Source organism: Aphelocoma coerulescens, chromosome 1A (genome assembly GCF_041296385.1).
Source record: "Aphelocoma coerulescens isolate FSJ_1873_10779 chromosome 1A, UR_Acoe_1.0, whole genome shotgun sequence".
In the NCBI taxonomy this organism is placed as follows: Eukaryota; Metazoa; Chordata; class Aves; order Passeriformes; family Corvidae; genus Aphelocoma; species Aphelocoma coerulescens.
In genome coordinates, this window is record NC_091014.1 from 50,434,259 (window position 1) to 50,451,462 (window position 17,204).

At 46.6% G+C, this 17,204-nt stretch overlaps 2 protein-coding genes across 3 annotated transcripts in view; both read right to left on the reverse strand.

Moving 5' to 3' along the window:
• The window catches only part of SLC5A8 (solute carrier family 5 member 8), a 32,236-nt gene extending 29,239 nt beyond the window's left edge, over positions 1–2,997 (reverse strand). For both annotated transcript variants that reach the window (XM_069000971.1, XM_069000963.1), the window contains exon 1: positions 2,071–2,997. In XM_069000971.1, the coding sequence (XP_068857072.1) occupies positions 2,071–2,403 (333 nt within the window). In that variant the 5' untranslated portion in view covers positions 2,404–2,997. The remainder of the gene's footprint in view (positions 1–2,070) is intronic.
• Positions 2,461–17,013, reverse strand: LOC138104469 (uncharacterized protein DKFZp434B061-like). Its single transcript, XM_069003770.1, has 2 exons — positions 16,839–17,013; positions 2,461–4,322 (listed from the first exon to the last, which is right to left on the reverse strand). Exons 1-2 carry the CDS (start codon positions 17,011–17,013, stop codon positions 2,461–2,463), a joined length of 2,037 nt encoding a protein of 678 aa, XP_068859871.1.
• Between the last annotated feature and the right edge of the window lie 191 nt (positions 17,014–17,204).

Here is a 17,204-nt window from a genome sequence, read left to right on the forward strand (position 1 = left end):
AAAAAAGAAGAAGAAACAAATACTTATACTGAAATTTGGCACTATTGATATGACTAGAATGAAATCATGAGCAATACAGAAAGAGTGTTGTTTTTACATTTTCATGAATGGCCAAAACTCCTAGAGTCCCCTTGTTTGATATCTCTTTCAACTTGGTTTGATATTTCTTTATAGACCACACCACTGGGTAATAACATACAAGCAAGTGAAGTAGACATAAGCTAGTCACTATATAAGGGAATTTACAGAAAAGACTAGGACATATTATCACAGAATCATTAAATATGCTGAGTTGAAAGGGACAAAGATACACAAGAATCATCAAGTCCAACTCTTGACTCTGCACAGGGAAACCTGAAAGTTGACAATGACATGTCAGCCAAAAAGTAGAATCCACTAGTGTTGTGAAATCAGAGAGAAAAAGAAAACTTTGTGACTATTCCTATGTCTTAGTCAGTTTGGAAATTCTGCCATTATATGTGTCCATCTGAACTACTGTGAGAGAGGGCAGATTTTCAGTGGTCAGCAGCTTCTTCCCATGTTAACCTCACCTTCGGCACTGCCCAAGGCAGCCTGCCATATTCTACTGGTAAGTCAACATTTAGCCTTTTGTGAAACAGGAACCGTCACTTTTCTACCAAGCCTGGAACAGCACAACCTCTAAGTGAGTTTGTCATGCTGCAGAACAGATTTCTTACCACCATCTGTCCTAAAAACCATCTTGGTGTGTGGTTGTACAAAAGAGATCTCATTTGCCTGATGAATCTGTTCAATCAACACAGATAAACACTGAAGCACCGCAAAGTGCTCCCTCATGAACTGAGCATTTAAAATGTGATCTGTGAGCATGCCCACACAAGGAAGCAGTCTTGAACCCCTGGACAGACACAAAAGGTTGTTAAAAATCTGAACTCTGCCCACAAATAGAAGATGTATCTTTTATAGGGGCATTACTCTGATTCAATGCTGAGATAATCAGTGAGTTTCCAGTCATGATCATAAGCCTTTATTTAAAAGAACCCTATTTAAGTATCATCATGACAGTCCAAAGATTAGTAGTTTAAAATACACTGGAAGACACCAGAGATTTCTGTTGGTGAATTCTTATCTAAATGTACTGACCGAAATCTTGTTTTCAACCTTCAGTGCTGCAATTCCTCTCTTTAGTGTAATAAAGTGCTAAAGACCAAAGTAGCCAGTCAAGGACTTTCACCTGCACCAATGCTCCTTTCCCAAAGTCCTCTGCAAAAAGAGCAGTTTGCTCCCAAATCTGCAGCTAGGAACCATCTCCATGTAGGAAGATAAACAGGTTGCACGGACATTCTGAATCAGAAGAAAGCACTGACCAGATGCTTCCCCGCCCCAAAACTGCCAGACTCTACCTGTGATTGTCCCACTACCCCAGATGTCTGTGTGCTGGTGGCTATAGCTTCAACGTACACGCTGGGCTGAAGACCAGCTCAGCCTTATTTTGGTGAAAGAAAACTTTTACAGACACAGAGCACTTGCTGACCTCCTTGTCTAGTCATGATAGAGAAGACATTCAGTAGTGTAAACAGCCTCAGGTGACAAGGAGTCTCTTCAAAATGTCTAGGAACAGCACAAATATGTACTCTGCCAAAGGGGGACTTTTGTGGTTGCACCTAAGCTTAAGAAACCAATCTGGAGAGAGTGTGATATGATAAGAGAACTCTGGTTCCTATAGTAGATGCTTTTGTGCTCTGGTTTTGCTATATAAATTACAGATGATTACATGTCACCATCCAAGCTGCATTAGGATTAATCCACCTACTGAACTGAGTATCTGGCGTGAGGAAACCAATCTGGTATGACACACAGCTCCTGAGCTAAGGCAGCAGGGTTGAACATCACCTGTCTGCAGAGACAGTGTGGGCAGGCTTGGGGACAGAGAGGGTTACAGCCTGCTCTCAGGAGTGTGGTGATGTAGGACAGCCCAGAGTGCAGGGAATTTGGGGGAAGAGAAAATGGAGAGCAGACATGTAGAAAGTAGGCACAAGAAGCCCCCCAGCTCACTAAAACTGGGGAGAGATTCTTTCCACTCCACCTTACCTCATAGGTGCTGGTAATGCCCAGCTTGTAGAAGACGGGCAGGAAGATCTCGGCACTGCATAGCACCACCAGGCCGTAGGTGATGGCAAAGATGCAGAAGATGGCACCATAGCGATAGATCTCAGCAGGGGTGCCCAGCACCGTGACGGCTGACATGAAACTGGCAGTGAGGGAGAGTGCAACCGGGAGGGCACTCATGCTGCGGCCTGCCATGAGGAAGTCCTTTGATGTCTTCTGCCCCCCTCCCACGAAGGCGTAGTAGACACCAATGACGGCTGAGATGAGCAGCATGGCCGCGAAGACCACATAGTCCCAGACAGTGAAGCGGCCCATTCTACTGGAAGAACTCACCCTTGGAACCAAGGATCTTCCCCAAAATCAGAGGGGCTGCTACTGCCCCCGGAGGGCTGGCACGGGGTGGCCTAAGCAGGAGGAAGCAGATGGGGACGGCCCCGGGGAGGTGTCCCCCGCGGGGACTGGGGCAGGTGCGGTGCGGTGACACCAGCGGGACAGAAGCAAAACGGTGCGGTGCGGTGTTCCCGCCGGGACAGGCGCAGCGCGGTGCGGTGTTCCCCGGTGCGGTGTTCCCGCCGGGACAGGCGCAGCGCGGTGCGGTGTTCCCCGCCGGGACAGGCGCAGCGCGGTGCGGTGTTCCCGCCGGGATAGGCGCAGCGCGGTGCAGTGTTCCCCGGTGCGGTGTTCCCGCCGGGACAGGCGCAGCGCGGTGCGGTATTCCCGCCGGGATAGGTGCAGCGCGGTGCGGTGTTCCCCAGTGCGGTGTTCCCGCCGGGACAGGCGCAGCACCCCCGCCGGGACAGGCGCAGCGCGGTGCGGTGTTCCCCGGTGCGGTGTTCCCGCCGGGACAGGCGCAGCGCGGTGCGGTGTTCCCCGCCGGGACAGGCGCAGCGCGGTGCGGTGTTCCCGCCGGGATAGGCGCAGCGCGGTGCAGTGTTCCCCGGTGCGGTGTTCCCGCCGGGACAGGCGCAGCGCGGTGCGGTGTTCCCCGCCGGGATAGGCGCAGCGCGGTGCGGTGTTCCCCGGTGCGGTGTTCCCGCCGGGACAGGCGCAGCGCGGTGCGGTGTTCCCCGCCGGGACAGGCGCAGCGCGGTGCGGTGTTCCCCGGTGCGGTGTTCCCGCCGGGACAGGCGCAGCGCGGTGCGGTGTTCCCCGCCGGGACAGGCGCAGCGCGGTGCGGTGTTCCCGCCGGGATAGGCGCAGCGCGGTGCAGTGTTCCCCGGTGCGGTGTTCCCGCCGGGACAGGCGCAGCGCGGTGCGGTATTCCCGCCGGGATAGGTGCAGCGCGGTGCGGTGTTCCCCAGTGCGGTGTTCCCGCCGGGACAGGCGCAGCACCCCCGCCGGGACAGGCGCAGCGCGGTGCGGTGTTCCCCGGTGCGGTGTTCCCGCCGGGACAGGCGCAGCGCGGTGCGGTGTTCCCCGCCGGGACAGGCGCAGCGCGGTGCGGTGTTCCCGCCGGGATAGGCGCAGCGCGGTGCAGTGTTCCCCGGTGCGGTGTTCCCGCCGGGACAGGCGCAGCGCGGTGCGGTATTCCCGCCGGGATAGGTGCAGCGCGGTGCGGTGTTCCCCAGTGCGGTGTTCCCGCCGGGACAGGCGCAGCACCCCCGCCGGGACAGGCGCAGCGCGGTGCGGTGTTCCCCGGTGCGGTGTTCCCGCCGGGACAGGCGCAGCGCGGTGCGGTGTTCCCCGCCGGGACAGGCGCAGCGCGGTGCGGTGTTCCCGCCGGGATAGGCGCAGCGCGGTGCAGTGTTCCCCGGTGCGGTGTTCCCGCCGGGACAGGCGCAGCGCGGTGCGGTATTCCCGCCGGGATAGGTGCAGCGCGGTGCGGTGTTCCCGCCGGGATAGGCGCAGCGCGGTGCGGTGTTCCCCAGTGCGGTGTTCCCGCCGGGACAGGCGCAGCACCCCCGCCGGGACAGGCGCAGCGCGGTGCGGTGTTCCCGCCGGGACAGGCGCGCTGCGGAGCGCTCCGCGCGGGTCCCCGCCGCTTGTCCCCGGGGATCGGGAGCGGGCCGTGCCGGGAGCCGCGGTGCGACTGCCGGAGCCGGGACGGCGGGCGGGCCTTATACGGTCCCGGTGCCCGCTCCTCCCCGCCGCGCTGAGCGCCCCTGCGGAGCGAGAAGGGGCGGCGATCCTGGGCCCGGGCTGCCCGCCCCGCGCCTCCGGGCTGCGGGATGGCGCCACGGCACCGCCCTGCCTGAACGCCGTCACACCGCAAACTTGGGTTTCCCGGTCCAGAGCTTTTGGAGGAAAGACATTTCACACAGGATGGGGAACCTACCCATGCTCATTAGCATATTCCACCATCTCCCCAAAGGACGGAGGGGAAAATACCGTTTAATAGATACATTTCCATGGGTTGTGCAATCTGGAAGGTAACTCACTGAATCAGATTCACCAAGGTGAGTTGCTGAACACTGCAGTTGTGTAACAGAGAAGCCCTACTACCTGCACTGTGCTGACGGAAGTTTTACTAACAGTGTTCAACTAATCACAGGTTCAAGAGTCAAAGTGCACAGGAATATGACAAATGGAGATTCATACACCTTACCCAGAGAGGAATACATCAAAAAACACCTATGGGATTTGAAGGCCATGTATGTCAAATGGTGAAGATGTGCCTGTTCCTATAGCTAGCAGTACACACAGGACTAACGCAGCAAATACCACATTTGGCCTCTTTGCCATATATTAGCAACCCCAGATGGGGAATGAAGATGAAAGGATGCCAAAGCTGATCAAGATGGGCTTGACAGCAGCACAGCCACACACAGCACACCTTGCAGCAGAGTTCAGAAGCTTTGCACAGTAGCTTTCCATCTTGAACTGTGCATTGGCAAAGTGCTATGCTGGAGGGGATTACCTAGTAAAAGTCAGAACCAGCTTGGGGATTAAAAATTACCCAGTTTTCCTTCATAGAAGGTAGATTAAGTTTTGTTCCTGCCCAGCCTTTTCTGGCTCTTATCCACAGCTGGATAAGATGGAAGTAGTCTTTGCTGCAAGTGCTCTGGGTTCAGATGAAGGTGCTCTGCCTGTATCTGACCATTTTGAGACGTGGTTTTCATCAGCCTTCTGTATCTTAGACAGAAATGACCAGGCACCTGACAGCCAAGCACAGATGACGGAACATCTCTCTCCTTGGGAGCTCTAGAGTTGCAGGCCTTTTGGAGGTATTTCTGAGTGCACATTGGAACAAGGGGGAGCAAGTGGAAGTCTGGTCCATCAAGATTATTAAGTTGAACTGTGAAATCATGTCTGTGTTGGTCTGGTGTCTAGTTGCCTATCTGGGAGTATAAATGTCGCTGAAGAGACAGAAGCTGGCCATGGGGTACAAGTGGCATGTCCTAATGTCACCACAGCAGATTAGGGCATCAGTCTCTCTGGCCCAGTTACCCTCTATTTACTTATACAATAAGTAAGAGCTTCCAGATGTCCTGTTGAGGAAGAACAAGAAAGAAACTTATGCTCTACACCTACCAATTAGGCTATTGATTTATTGACCATCTGAAGAGGTTGCCCTAAATCAGCTTTTGACAACATGAAAGATGAGAAACCTTCCAAGCAAAGCTTCAATCAAAACCAGCACATCCCCACTCCGTGCAATGAACTGGTGTCGTCCAAAACAAGTATTTGTTGTCAAAAAGCATGACCCCTTTTTCTCAGGAAGGACATAAACGGGCTCTGGCCCAAACCCACAGCTTGTGCTGCTCAGAGCTTCGTGCTCAGTGTCCCTTGTTTGCACTCCTCCAGGAATTATGTTGCTCAAACCATTCAAACAATAACATGCATTTAAAGTATTAATTACACAGGATTAATACAATTTTGATTCTGCTTCTTTATCATTTTTGACATAATGTAAACACAGCAAGTGATAACATGTACCGAAAAACAAATCATGTTTCTTAACTGCAACACAAGCAGCTATAAGGAAATGCATATTGCTCTGGTTTCAGGTGGCATCCTTGGTTCTTTTACAAGTAATGTTAAGCAAATTGTCTTTCAAAAGTCATCATGACCAATACGGCATGAAAGGCTGGATCCTCCCCTGTGGATGCTTCCAGTTTTGGAACCAGCAGCAAGTCTGTATGATGGCCATGTTCTAAATCACACCAAGTGAACCTGGAAAACAGGACTAAATGTTTTTTCTGTATTTTTCACATGCGGAACCAAATTAGCTCTGTCAGTTTGTGCTGTGTGACACAGACAGAACTGCAAGTGTTTGCTTTTTGTCATTGCTACAATAGTTATTTAACTGTCTTCCAAACTCAGAGAGTGTATTTCATTGTCTTCTTGTAACACTTTGAACAATCTCCACTGGGCTTTATGTGGTGCCTCATCTCACTGCTGCTGCGACTCTGTTTTTGTAAGATCTACTGACATCAGTGGGATTCAGGGTTTAACAGCAACAGGGGTAATATTCACATTTTTCCAGCACCCTCAAATTAAAAAGGCCATGGATGTGACTAAACAAACCCCAGACTGTCCTATGGGTTCCAAATGGATCCTTCCTTGTGATTGTATTGGGTTCATTCCCACTATAGGACAGTTCTGTGAGGTGTTCTGGAAGTCTGTATTACTTGGAAGAACATTCCTTTCCCGTTATTTTTCATGCAGATGGGCCACTGCATTGGGAGATTGGTGGAATAGATTTTCTTCTGTAGATGAGACAAATATATTGAGCCCTGAACTTGGAGAGATGCTGCCCACCTCTCTGAGCTAAGCTGTGAAAATAGACTTTGAGGGATTCTCCTGCTTGTAGGCAAATGTGGGCATGGGCAAAAACAACTGTAAGTGAGGGAGGAGAGCACTGGAGGCCTGGTGACCATTGCTCAGCAGTGATGCAAGACCCTTTGCAATTTGCTTTGGCAGCCTGGGAGCTCTCCAACTTCCAGTAATTCCTTGCTTGAGTGTGACGTTTCAGACTGTGGGGTTCAGCTGTACCTACACCTTGTGTACCTACACTGTACCTTGCAGACGAAAAACAATTTACACTCAATTTTACTCCTGTGTAGTGCCAGGACAAGCCACTGTTCTCTGCTGCTTACACAGGGATCAATTTGGAAACTGTTCCAGAAAATGGCTGGCTTTTGGTAAAAACAAACAAACAAAATAATTTCAAAACAAAATCTACAAGAACTGACGATTTGTTAGGAAATCAGAGGTGTGGGATCATGCCCTGTATGTATATATACACGTATGCATGTGGAAGGTGTTTGCACTTCATGCAATGACCACAGTACACACCAAAATCTAGAGAGACCAAGGCCTCAGAAAGATTAAGGAGCTACCAGTTGCATTAAAGTAGATGGGAAAAAAGCGGGATCCCATAAATGTTCCTGCTGAAAGGAAGACTGCTGCAGGAGCTGAACCTCTGTTAGGTAATGGTGAAACCATTTGAGAGAAAGACTTTAAAAACACACAACTGCAGGCAAAGTTTCTCATCTTAAGTTCACAAGCCAACCAACACTAAGACACAGAGATATAGGGATCCAGGTTCCATTTACTCCTCTGTTCATGGAGCTGCCTGTTAAATTTCTTTTATATCACAGTTATTGTTGGGAATAACATATCAAAATTAATCATTGACTCCTAATTAGACAGTGAATTTTTCTCACAATGCAATACTTCAAGGAAAACTGCCCTTCTTTTACTTTTGGAAGATTTTGATTGCAGCAACTCCTTCCTATGCAGCATCACTTGTCACCTTGAGAAGCCTGTTGCATTTTGGTGTAAAGGAAGCTCATTGCTGATGGTGTTCCATATTTCTGAACATCAGTTAGTGTTTGGATACACCCTAATCTCTTCTACTTGCTGTGCTTGTCCACACACTGCTGTTTTGAATTGCTGGGCATACTATAGCTATTTACCTGAGTAGCACTGTCATTGGCTTTGCTTCTCCTGGTTTAATGCTCCTGTCGGGGTTTAATCCCAGCCAGCAGCTAAGTACCATGCAGCCACTCGATCACTGCCTGCCCCCCACCTTGCAGTGGGGAAGAGAAATGGAAAAAAAAGAAACATAGAACTTGTGGGTTGAGATAAGAGCAGTCTAATAATTGAAACAAAATAAAATATAATAATATTTATAATGATGACAATAATAATAATTTTAATTTAAGGGGGGAACCCCCCAAAAAACAAGCAATTCACAATTCAATTGCTCACCACCTGCTGACTGATGCCCAGCCCACACCCCAGCAGCAATCAGCATCTTCTGGCCCATTCCTCTCAGTTTATATACTGGGAATGTTGTTCTGTGGTATGGAATATACCTTTGGCTAGTTCAGATCAGTTGTCCTGGCCGTGCTCTCTCCCAGCTTCTTGTGCACCTGCTCACTGGCAGAGCATGGGAAACTGAAAAGTCTTGCCTTAGGGTAAGCACAACTTAGCAACAATAAAAACATCAGTGTGTTATCAACACTCATCTCATACTACATTCAAAATGCAGCACTGTACCAGCTACTAAAAAGAAAATTAACTATCCCAGTTGAAACTAGGGCAGATACCTTAGAGAAATCTCCCACAGTCTTGTTTAGTGATTTTCTTAGCGTTCTTTTTAATTATTTTTTGTCAGCCCTTTTTCTGTTAATAGTATTTGGACATGACAGAATTACCCTGCAAGGATATTCAGAAGAGCAGTATCATTATCGATATTCAAGAGCAGTGTCATCAATATTCCTTTTGAAATTTGGATGAGTTTCTTAGAAATAGTCACCTGGCAACTGCATTTTGAGCACTGGGATTTTCTTTTACTGAGACATCCCGTAATTGTTACCTCTTTACTTCCAATAATATCACTAGGGTACATTTTCAAGCATCCTTCTAGAAACATTTTTCCAGCAGTAATTTTATAGAAGTGCCTCTTGCACAGACTGTGTTCTGTTTGTGGGCACTAACAATGCCATCCTATCCAAATCCTATATTTGGAGGGGTGTAGATTTGTGAAAGGTCTTTGCTTCGGACCCTAATCATAGAAGTCTTTCAGGGTAACAACTTGTTTGCTTGGAGTGCTTGTCCTCTCATGCTTAGCATGTCTGGAACACAAGGACAGAAAGAGTGACTTGCTAAGAAAGAGATCAACAAATAAAAAAGAGCCAAAGGGTCATAAAAGTCATGGTTTATGTTGACATTTTGAATGACACCTTCTTAGTTGTTTGTTTTTTCTATTTCTGCATTTCACTGGAATTTGAATGAATGCAGTTTGCAAGAAAAATAATTTAAATGTGAGTACTTAATGGTCTTGAGAAGGAAACTTCAGATTGTGTAACCCACTAATACCAACACACCTTTTAAAACCAATAGTCAGTGCTCCAGGATTGAAGGAAGTATTTAAGTTAGACTTGACTACTGAGCATTTAAATCTGAATGATTAGGAGTCTATAATGCATTTGCTGCAGAATTCTCCTCTTTCATTTAAAAGAACAAATTTCAAAATTTATTTATGGACTGTCCATGCAGTGAGATGTAGCATACATAATTATTTGCTCAACAGAACAATTAGTATGGGAATAAAATTGTGGTACAGATTTTACTTCTTTAACTCAAATGGATAAATAAGTTACATGTTTGGACTTTATTCCCATGGCTTTGGGATCTTTTGTTTATTTAAGGTGTCCAATTCTGCATCAACAGAATTACAATTCAACTAGTTTGCTTACTTGCAGTTAATGTATGAGAAAGGGCTGTCAAATGTTCACCAGATCGATCAACAAAAAATTGATTTTTTTCTGAGTAAATTTTTCTGAATTTCCTTATTTTGTTTCTGTTGTTTCCTTTTTTTTTGTTTTTTTTTGGGTTTTTTTGGCACTGTCTGTGATCCAAACTCAGTTCACATGTTCTGGCTGGTGTGTTTGCTTTACGTGTAATGTGTAGGTACTTTCGGTTATGCAGCCTGGCTCCCTACTGAAGGAGAGAGACAGGCTCTTCAGAAAGAAACTGTTGCTTTGATATGCTCCCAGGAGGAGCCTGTCTCTGCATTTTCTACAGAGGAAGCCTCTGGAAATGAGCCTGCTAACTGTGCCACTTCAAAATACTCTGAAAAATGTTTCCTGCAACTGCCCCAGTGACCTAACTAGCTTTTTGATTACTTTGATTTATTTTTCTGTGCATAATCCAGAGGGTCTATCACCAGTTCTGACATCTCCCTTACTATCTGACTCCCATCCTTCTTTGTAATTGCTACTGCTGAATCCCCTGTGCTCCCTCAATCCTTTCATCTCTGCCCCCATCTCTTTACATTAAGAAACTTTCTCCTCCCTCTCACACTTCTTCTGCAAGAATTGCCTTTTTTGGTTTTTTTGGACACAAAATCCCATGAGGCATTTCTCACAAAATTGCTGTTTCCTATCCACTCATTCCTCCAATTTTTTAATGTCCCTAGGAACCAACTGCCTTGCCTCTCTTTCAAACCCCTTTTTGATAGTCCTCAGTTGTTCTACTCTGTGTCAAGGCTGCCCATGCTGAGATCATATATTGCTTGGAAATGTTTGAAGGCAGTCATGCATATTTACACCAGCTCTATGTGTTTAATCGGTTTGTTTGTCAAACATCCTCAAAGCAACATCCATCACCAAAAGTAGATAAGGAAGGAGGTGTTTCCCTCAGGTCCAACCATCTGCGTTTGTTGTCTTTGGCTTGGTTTGTTTCTTCTGTTTTCCTCTATAACATGAGATTTGTTGCACCTATTTCTGATGATATCTGGACATTCCAAATAGCAAATCCCTGGTTTTTCTGTAGAGTGGAAATGCTGCCAGCATCCTTGGTCTCTCCTGATATGCTGCTGGGACACACTGCAGTTTTTCTGGCCTCCTGTACTGCAGTCTTATGGCTGTTGCAGGATGCTAAGGAGTGGTGGGTGATCTGTGGTGGGTGGGGAGCAGTGGACAAGTGTCATGTGGATGTTTATGACCAAACTCCATGGCAGGGGGACTTTATTAATCCAGGCACACTAAGACTCTTAAAATTAATGTCTGTTTCTTTAGAGTATTGCTATCCAGTGTTAGCATGTGTTCAAATAGGCTACTGAGTGGGGTTTGATGAAAATGTGGATTTGGGGCTAAGGCAATGAGGAAGAAATAATAACTTTAACATGCATTTTTAAATAGGCAAAAAAGACTGTGTCAATCCAGCATCATCATAAAGCCTCCACAGCTTCTGCACAGTCAGGTTAATACCATGTAGTAGTGTTAGCAATTTGCAAACTTGGTGAAGTTTGCTGTGATGCACAAGGAAGTGCAGCAGTAAATGGCAGTTGAGGAGAAGCATTTTGGCTGCAGCTGGAGTTCAGGGAATCCATCTCTTGGCACAGCAGATGCTCTGTATCTGTACAGTACCATTAGCTGATCACCATTTTAAAGGGGCTTATTTCATCTCACTTCAAAAGAAGCAGTGGTGGGCACCCTGCACATGCTCATCTTCTTCGACTGGCTATGAAATATAGCCCCCCATGCAGCCAGTGGCTATAGCCAGAGAGGTGAACTACACCCCTGTAGTAAGAGCTTGCCCAGTTCAAGCAACCAGGACTTCATCTGCTTCAGTGTCTTTTGGGTTTTCTCTCTTACTTGGAGGTTGAGGCTCATTTCCATTTCCTTTATTACTGAAGTGTCAGTTTCCATCTAGGTATCTTTTTTACAAGGGTCTATTATTTCAGAATGTTTGTTTTATCAGTTGTTTCAATGGCTCCTATTTGATCTGATCATAAATAAGACCCATAAATCAGTATTAAAAGCAGCAGCAGAGTCCAAAAACTTACTTAAATTTTATGGTAAGAAGGGACAGCCCTATTTTTTTCTTAGTGTTATCAACATCTCTACAGTTAGAGCATCAATAAAATTTTTTGGTGTTTTTCTGGTTGGTTGGTTGGTTTGGTTTGATTTTATGGTGTTTTGTTGGGTTTTTTTTCTGCTTTATATAGACCAATATTGGAAATTTCTAGTGAATATATCTAATTTAGCAGCCGGTACCAGCAGCTTATGACACAGTGGAAGTGCCAGGAAGAGCTCCTTTGTCTCTTGATGTTATATAAGTTCTTCCACTTTTCTAAGCTACCCACAAATATTTCACTCAACAGTACACATCAAAATTAGACTGCTTCCTAGCAGTCTCAGCTTAAGGGTATGTATCAGTTTAAATGTTCTTTTCCTTACAGTACACCTGCAGAGTTGAGATTCTTAGACCTTTTCTTCAGAGTTTCAGCTTTTGTACACTATGTCTCTTGGATCTGTGAGATCAGGAATGGATAACTGAAGTACTGATTCTATTGGAACCTGAGAACAAAGTTAGAGCTGCATGAATACCATGACAGTTCAAGCTTCAAACAAGAATAAAAACCCCAGAAAATTAATTAGCCAAAACATCAAATCTAGGTACCTAATTTTTGTTGCATGAATGAGATGAATGCAGAGATATAAAGAACAGTACCAATTGCTTTGTACATTACCTTCTATTCTATGCCAGGAACATACCATTCCTTTCAGTGAGCCTGGACTTATTTTCCCCTGAACGTCATGCTGTAAACAGACTGTTAGTAGTCCCAGACACATGACAGACAGCCTGAAATCCAGATGGTCTCTGTCAAATTTTAATGGTGAGCGTTAAATGCAGGAGAGCATTCAGATCTCTTTTGGGGTACAAGACCCCATCTTGCCTTTTCATTTTCCTTTCTGTGCCCCATGATTCTTCTGTGAATCCTCCTGCTGCTGCTTCTGTTACTGTTGCTTTCAACAAGGCAACAGCAGGGTGTTCTGCTGCTGCCGCTGTGGCAGAGCAGTGGATGAGGAACAACACCAGTAGCCACCAGTGCAAACCTCTCCTGTCCTGGGGCTACCTGTATACATGTGGTCTGTGCAGAAATCAGACCCTTTTTCTTTCTAATACAAATAAATTCTAAAACTTTCATCTCAACCCCAAACAAGAAACAGAAAACCAAAGCCTAAAAAATCCCCAGGTGTGGGTTCCTACTGGGCAGAAAACTGGCATGAACCAAAATTGTGCCAGGGATTGTGTTGATGATTGATTGGTGTGCATGTTCAGTTTACTTCAAGAGACGGAGCTAGTGCAGTGCACCTATTTCAGCTCTGCAGCAGGACCCTGACTTGCAGTAGATGAGTCACTGGCCTAGGTGTGTCAAGGGGTTGAATCAGGTTGTCGGTGCCCCTTTCTGTGAGGGAAGTCCTTAAGTTCAGGATATTTCAGATAGAAAATCTGGCATCTATATTCCAGCCCCTTGTTCAAACCCCCTCTGATCAGCAAACCTAAGGGTAGGTGAAATTCTCCCCATCACTCAGCTAGCATTGACCTGGAGTTCTGCATTATTTGCAGAATTGCTGTGCTTCAGGCATATTAGAAAAAATGTGGCCAAACAGTTCCACCAGATTGCAGAACAGGATTCCAGTATCTTGTCTGCTTTGATTTTGAAGTGCTCTCAGCAACATCCTACATCATCTTGTAGGGTTTTCTCCCGCAAGGCAAGGCAAAATGCCAGCTACAAGCTGAGGAGGAAACTGGCAGTGAAAATATGTCATTGTGTTACAAAGGGCTCTCCTTACTTTGCAGGCAAATTTAAAAAATATAAATCTGTTTGCTTCAGTTGAAAGAATACACCAAACTGCATGATGCACCTGTATAACCTGCCTTCAGCTCGCACCAGCTTCCCCCTATAGGAGGATTTTGAAAAGCTCCTGTGATGCCGTAGGTTTACAGCCACACAGCCCCTGCACCCCAAGTTGTTCTGTGGCGTGGCTCGAGATAGGCAAAGAGAAGGGCTTCTGGGTTCACAACCAGCTCGGATAACTGTCGCCACTTTAAGGCTCTGGTTACTTATTTTGGGTCTTTAATATTGATTGAGCAACCTAGCTTTGGGCATCCAAGCTTGGAAGTAGTTTGGCCTAATTCACAGTTGTTTCTGTTCATCTATTAGCCTGTTACGTTTCATTTTGAAAGGGAAAATCTTCTCACAATATAATTACTTATGCAAACTCCTTTCCTGGCACATCTCCACCATGCCTCTATGAATATGGTAGGAAAATGAAAATTTGATCTTATACCTGTGTACCTATGCAATCTACAATGTCCTGTGGTTAAAAATAGGCTGACCTGGCTGCTCATTGTAACATGTAATATTTACATAGTGCCAGGTAACATGTCCTTTAAGTCAGAAACTCAGTGTCACACAGGCTTCAGGAGTATGTGCTGTGCTTGTGATTAATACATATAAAAATACGACAGAAGTAGGCAATTTGGTAACAGTTTGGATACTATGTATTTATGTGGTTATCGATCCATGTCTTGTGGGGAGCATCCACAGGGTCCGTTGTAGATATGCACATATAATGGGGTCATCCAGACTTTCTGAGACTACCAATTCTAGGGTACAATTAATTCTGTTCTAACACAGATGTTTCAAGTACAAGAATGTGTCTAGATCTTTAGTGAATATAAAAAGGAGCCTGAAGTTAAATCTCAAAAGCAGACACATGCATTGTAAATTGTAGAGGAATTCCTTGTGGAACAGGGGCATATGATACCCCTGGAAAGATTGGACAACCCAGGGTTGCTGAGGAAAGACCCCTAAACTGGCCCCTGGCTGCAGGCAGGCCTGGAAAGCATCTTGACGGTCCTTGGCAAAGTTATGCACTGGTCGGCTCCCCCAAGGATTAGGGGCCGTCTAGAGGGACTGGGTGTGAATCTTTGCAAAAGTAGATATAAGCTTGTATAGGTAAACAATAGAGGGAGAACGATGCTCAAATCGTATCGGTGTTCATGTTGTTACTCTGGCCAGCTCTCCAGCACTCAGGCCCCCCCAAAAGTAAATATGGAGGTTATCTGAGATGAATTCTGCCCTGTGAGACCATCTTGGGTTAAATATTGAGGTATTTTACCTCACTTACTATTATTAGGCTAAACCACACATCACCAGAAGACAAGCCTGCTTCGCTTCTCCATAAAATGGCTCTGGCTCTTGCTGAGTCCAGCAAGTAGATTTTGAACTGCAGGACTAAAAACCCAGGAATAGAGGAGACATAGGAATCTTAGACCTGTTTCAGAAGTGCTGATGATTAGAGTCAGGGACTGGTGGCTGTAGCCCACACTGGGTGTTTGAAGAAGTCAGATCTGCATGGGTGACTACATTGGTAGACATGCATGCACTGTTTTACAAAGGTTTCTTCTACGTGCCTCTATGGGTATTACTACCAATAAGCCCTTGCTCTTCAGAAGGCCATCTGCTTTAAGGCCATCTGCTTTTAATTTTTAATGCCAATAGCACAGATTTATGAAGGAGAATTGCTGACAGACACCATCAGATAATCTCAGGCTCTTGAAGCTGGGGCCTGCCCAGAGATGGAAGAACAACATATCTTACTGGAAAAGTAAAAGAATAAGGCCTGAGGCTTGAGGCATTGCAGTCAGAGCGGAGTGTATGTAGTAAGGATATTGTTAACATAGCTGCAGCTCATACAGAAGTGGGGAAGGGCCCCTCTGGGTCGCTGAACCTTGCCAGCTGAGGCACCAGACCTTCTGTCATGGCCATAGTGGTATTGATACCTGCACTACTATCCTGAGGCTCACTAAGATGTATCTCCAAGTGCAGTATTCAGTGCTGGCTGAAGTGCAGTCCATGAGTAGCTCTTGCACCCAGAAACACCCAGGAACATCAGCAGCTGCAGATCTACCCTGTCTCAATCCTCTGAGAAATTGCCAGTTTACAAACACAAAGAAGCATTTGTAGCCTTTTAAAAACTTCCTCTAATGTCTTTTATTTTTGCTGATGATGACTTCTGCAACAGCCAGAGCACACCTGAGCTCTTCTCCCCATTAGTTTGCATGACTGTTAGATTTTGCTCATTTCCTTGAATGATTTTGTAATGCATGCATCCCAAGAAGTTCTACAGCTCTGCAAGATGCTATTCATAATGGAAAAAAAGATCTTGTAGACTGTTTTCCACAAGTATACAATATGTACGAGACATAGTAAGTGAATTTACTAACCATTTGTGAAAGGTTATTTGCGCTCTTAAACAGTTACATATTGGTGCCTAAGCTCTTGTGGATCTAGACTTCTCCACATGCTTTTAGCTGCACTTTCTATGGAGATATTTGGGCTTGAAACCACTTAAGCCAACCTTTTCAAACTCCCAACGCCAAATTAGGCATTCTCTTTCCACTTAATGCAAATGCCAGAAATCCCTTCTATTCCAACAGCAGAAGAGCAAGGTCTAAAGCTAACAGCTCTCTCAGTAGCTCTGACTGCACAGGTGCTGAAGCAAGCACGTTCCCCTACCTGCCCAGATGACTATCATGTTAATGGCTTACTGCCTGCCTGTGGGCAGCCTTTCTGGATGCACCTGGCAGTGTTTAACCTGTTGGGTCTGTTCGAAGTTGTGGGTCTCTACGTGCTCCTAATAGTGAACTTCAGCCGTGCTCAAACCCACCCTTGTCTCTCCGTTTGGATAACCTGCACGCCTGGTTTCTGAAAGCGGCTTTGAGCTGCCTGTAGCAGGCAGGGCAGGCAGCCTGGGCAGGGCCAAAGTCTCAAGCTGTGCAAGACGCAACCTCAAGCAGTCGCGTGGTTCTGAGCTGCTTGTACTACACCTGCCCCCACCAAAGCTCCTTCCAACCTTAAGTTCACCTCCCACCTTATTCACACGTCCTTCCCCTCCCGCAACTGCAGCTGCAGGCAGAAGCTTCCACAGGCCGTGGCATTGCAAGGGACGACCAGCCCGTAACCATATGCTCTGTGCGAGGATTTGGTTTGCATGTACTTTGTCTGCGAAGAGTGGTTTTGTTTAAATTTTTGAGGTCCGGACAAAATCCTGTACTAAGATCAGGGACCCGGGTAGTGGCCGTTTCGGACGAGCAACCAACGCTGTGCTGTGGGCTGCGCTCCCCCTCATAATGCTTTCTCCATAGCACAAACTGGTCTTCCCTGGGGACCATCGCCGCCTCCCCCGGTACCGAGGTGCCCCAGCCCGCCGCCGTACACCAGAGCGCACAGACAACGGCGGAGCAGGGCTGCTCTGCTCCGAGCCCCCAAGGAAACGCCACTCGCCGTCAAGACGAGACGGGGACAGCACCTTCCCCAGCTCCGGGCACAGCTCCCGTTCCGCACCGCCACCCCGCCCCTGCCC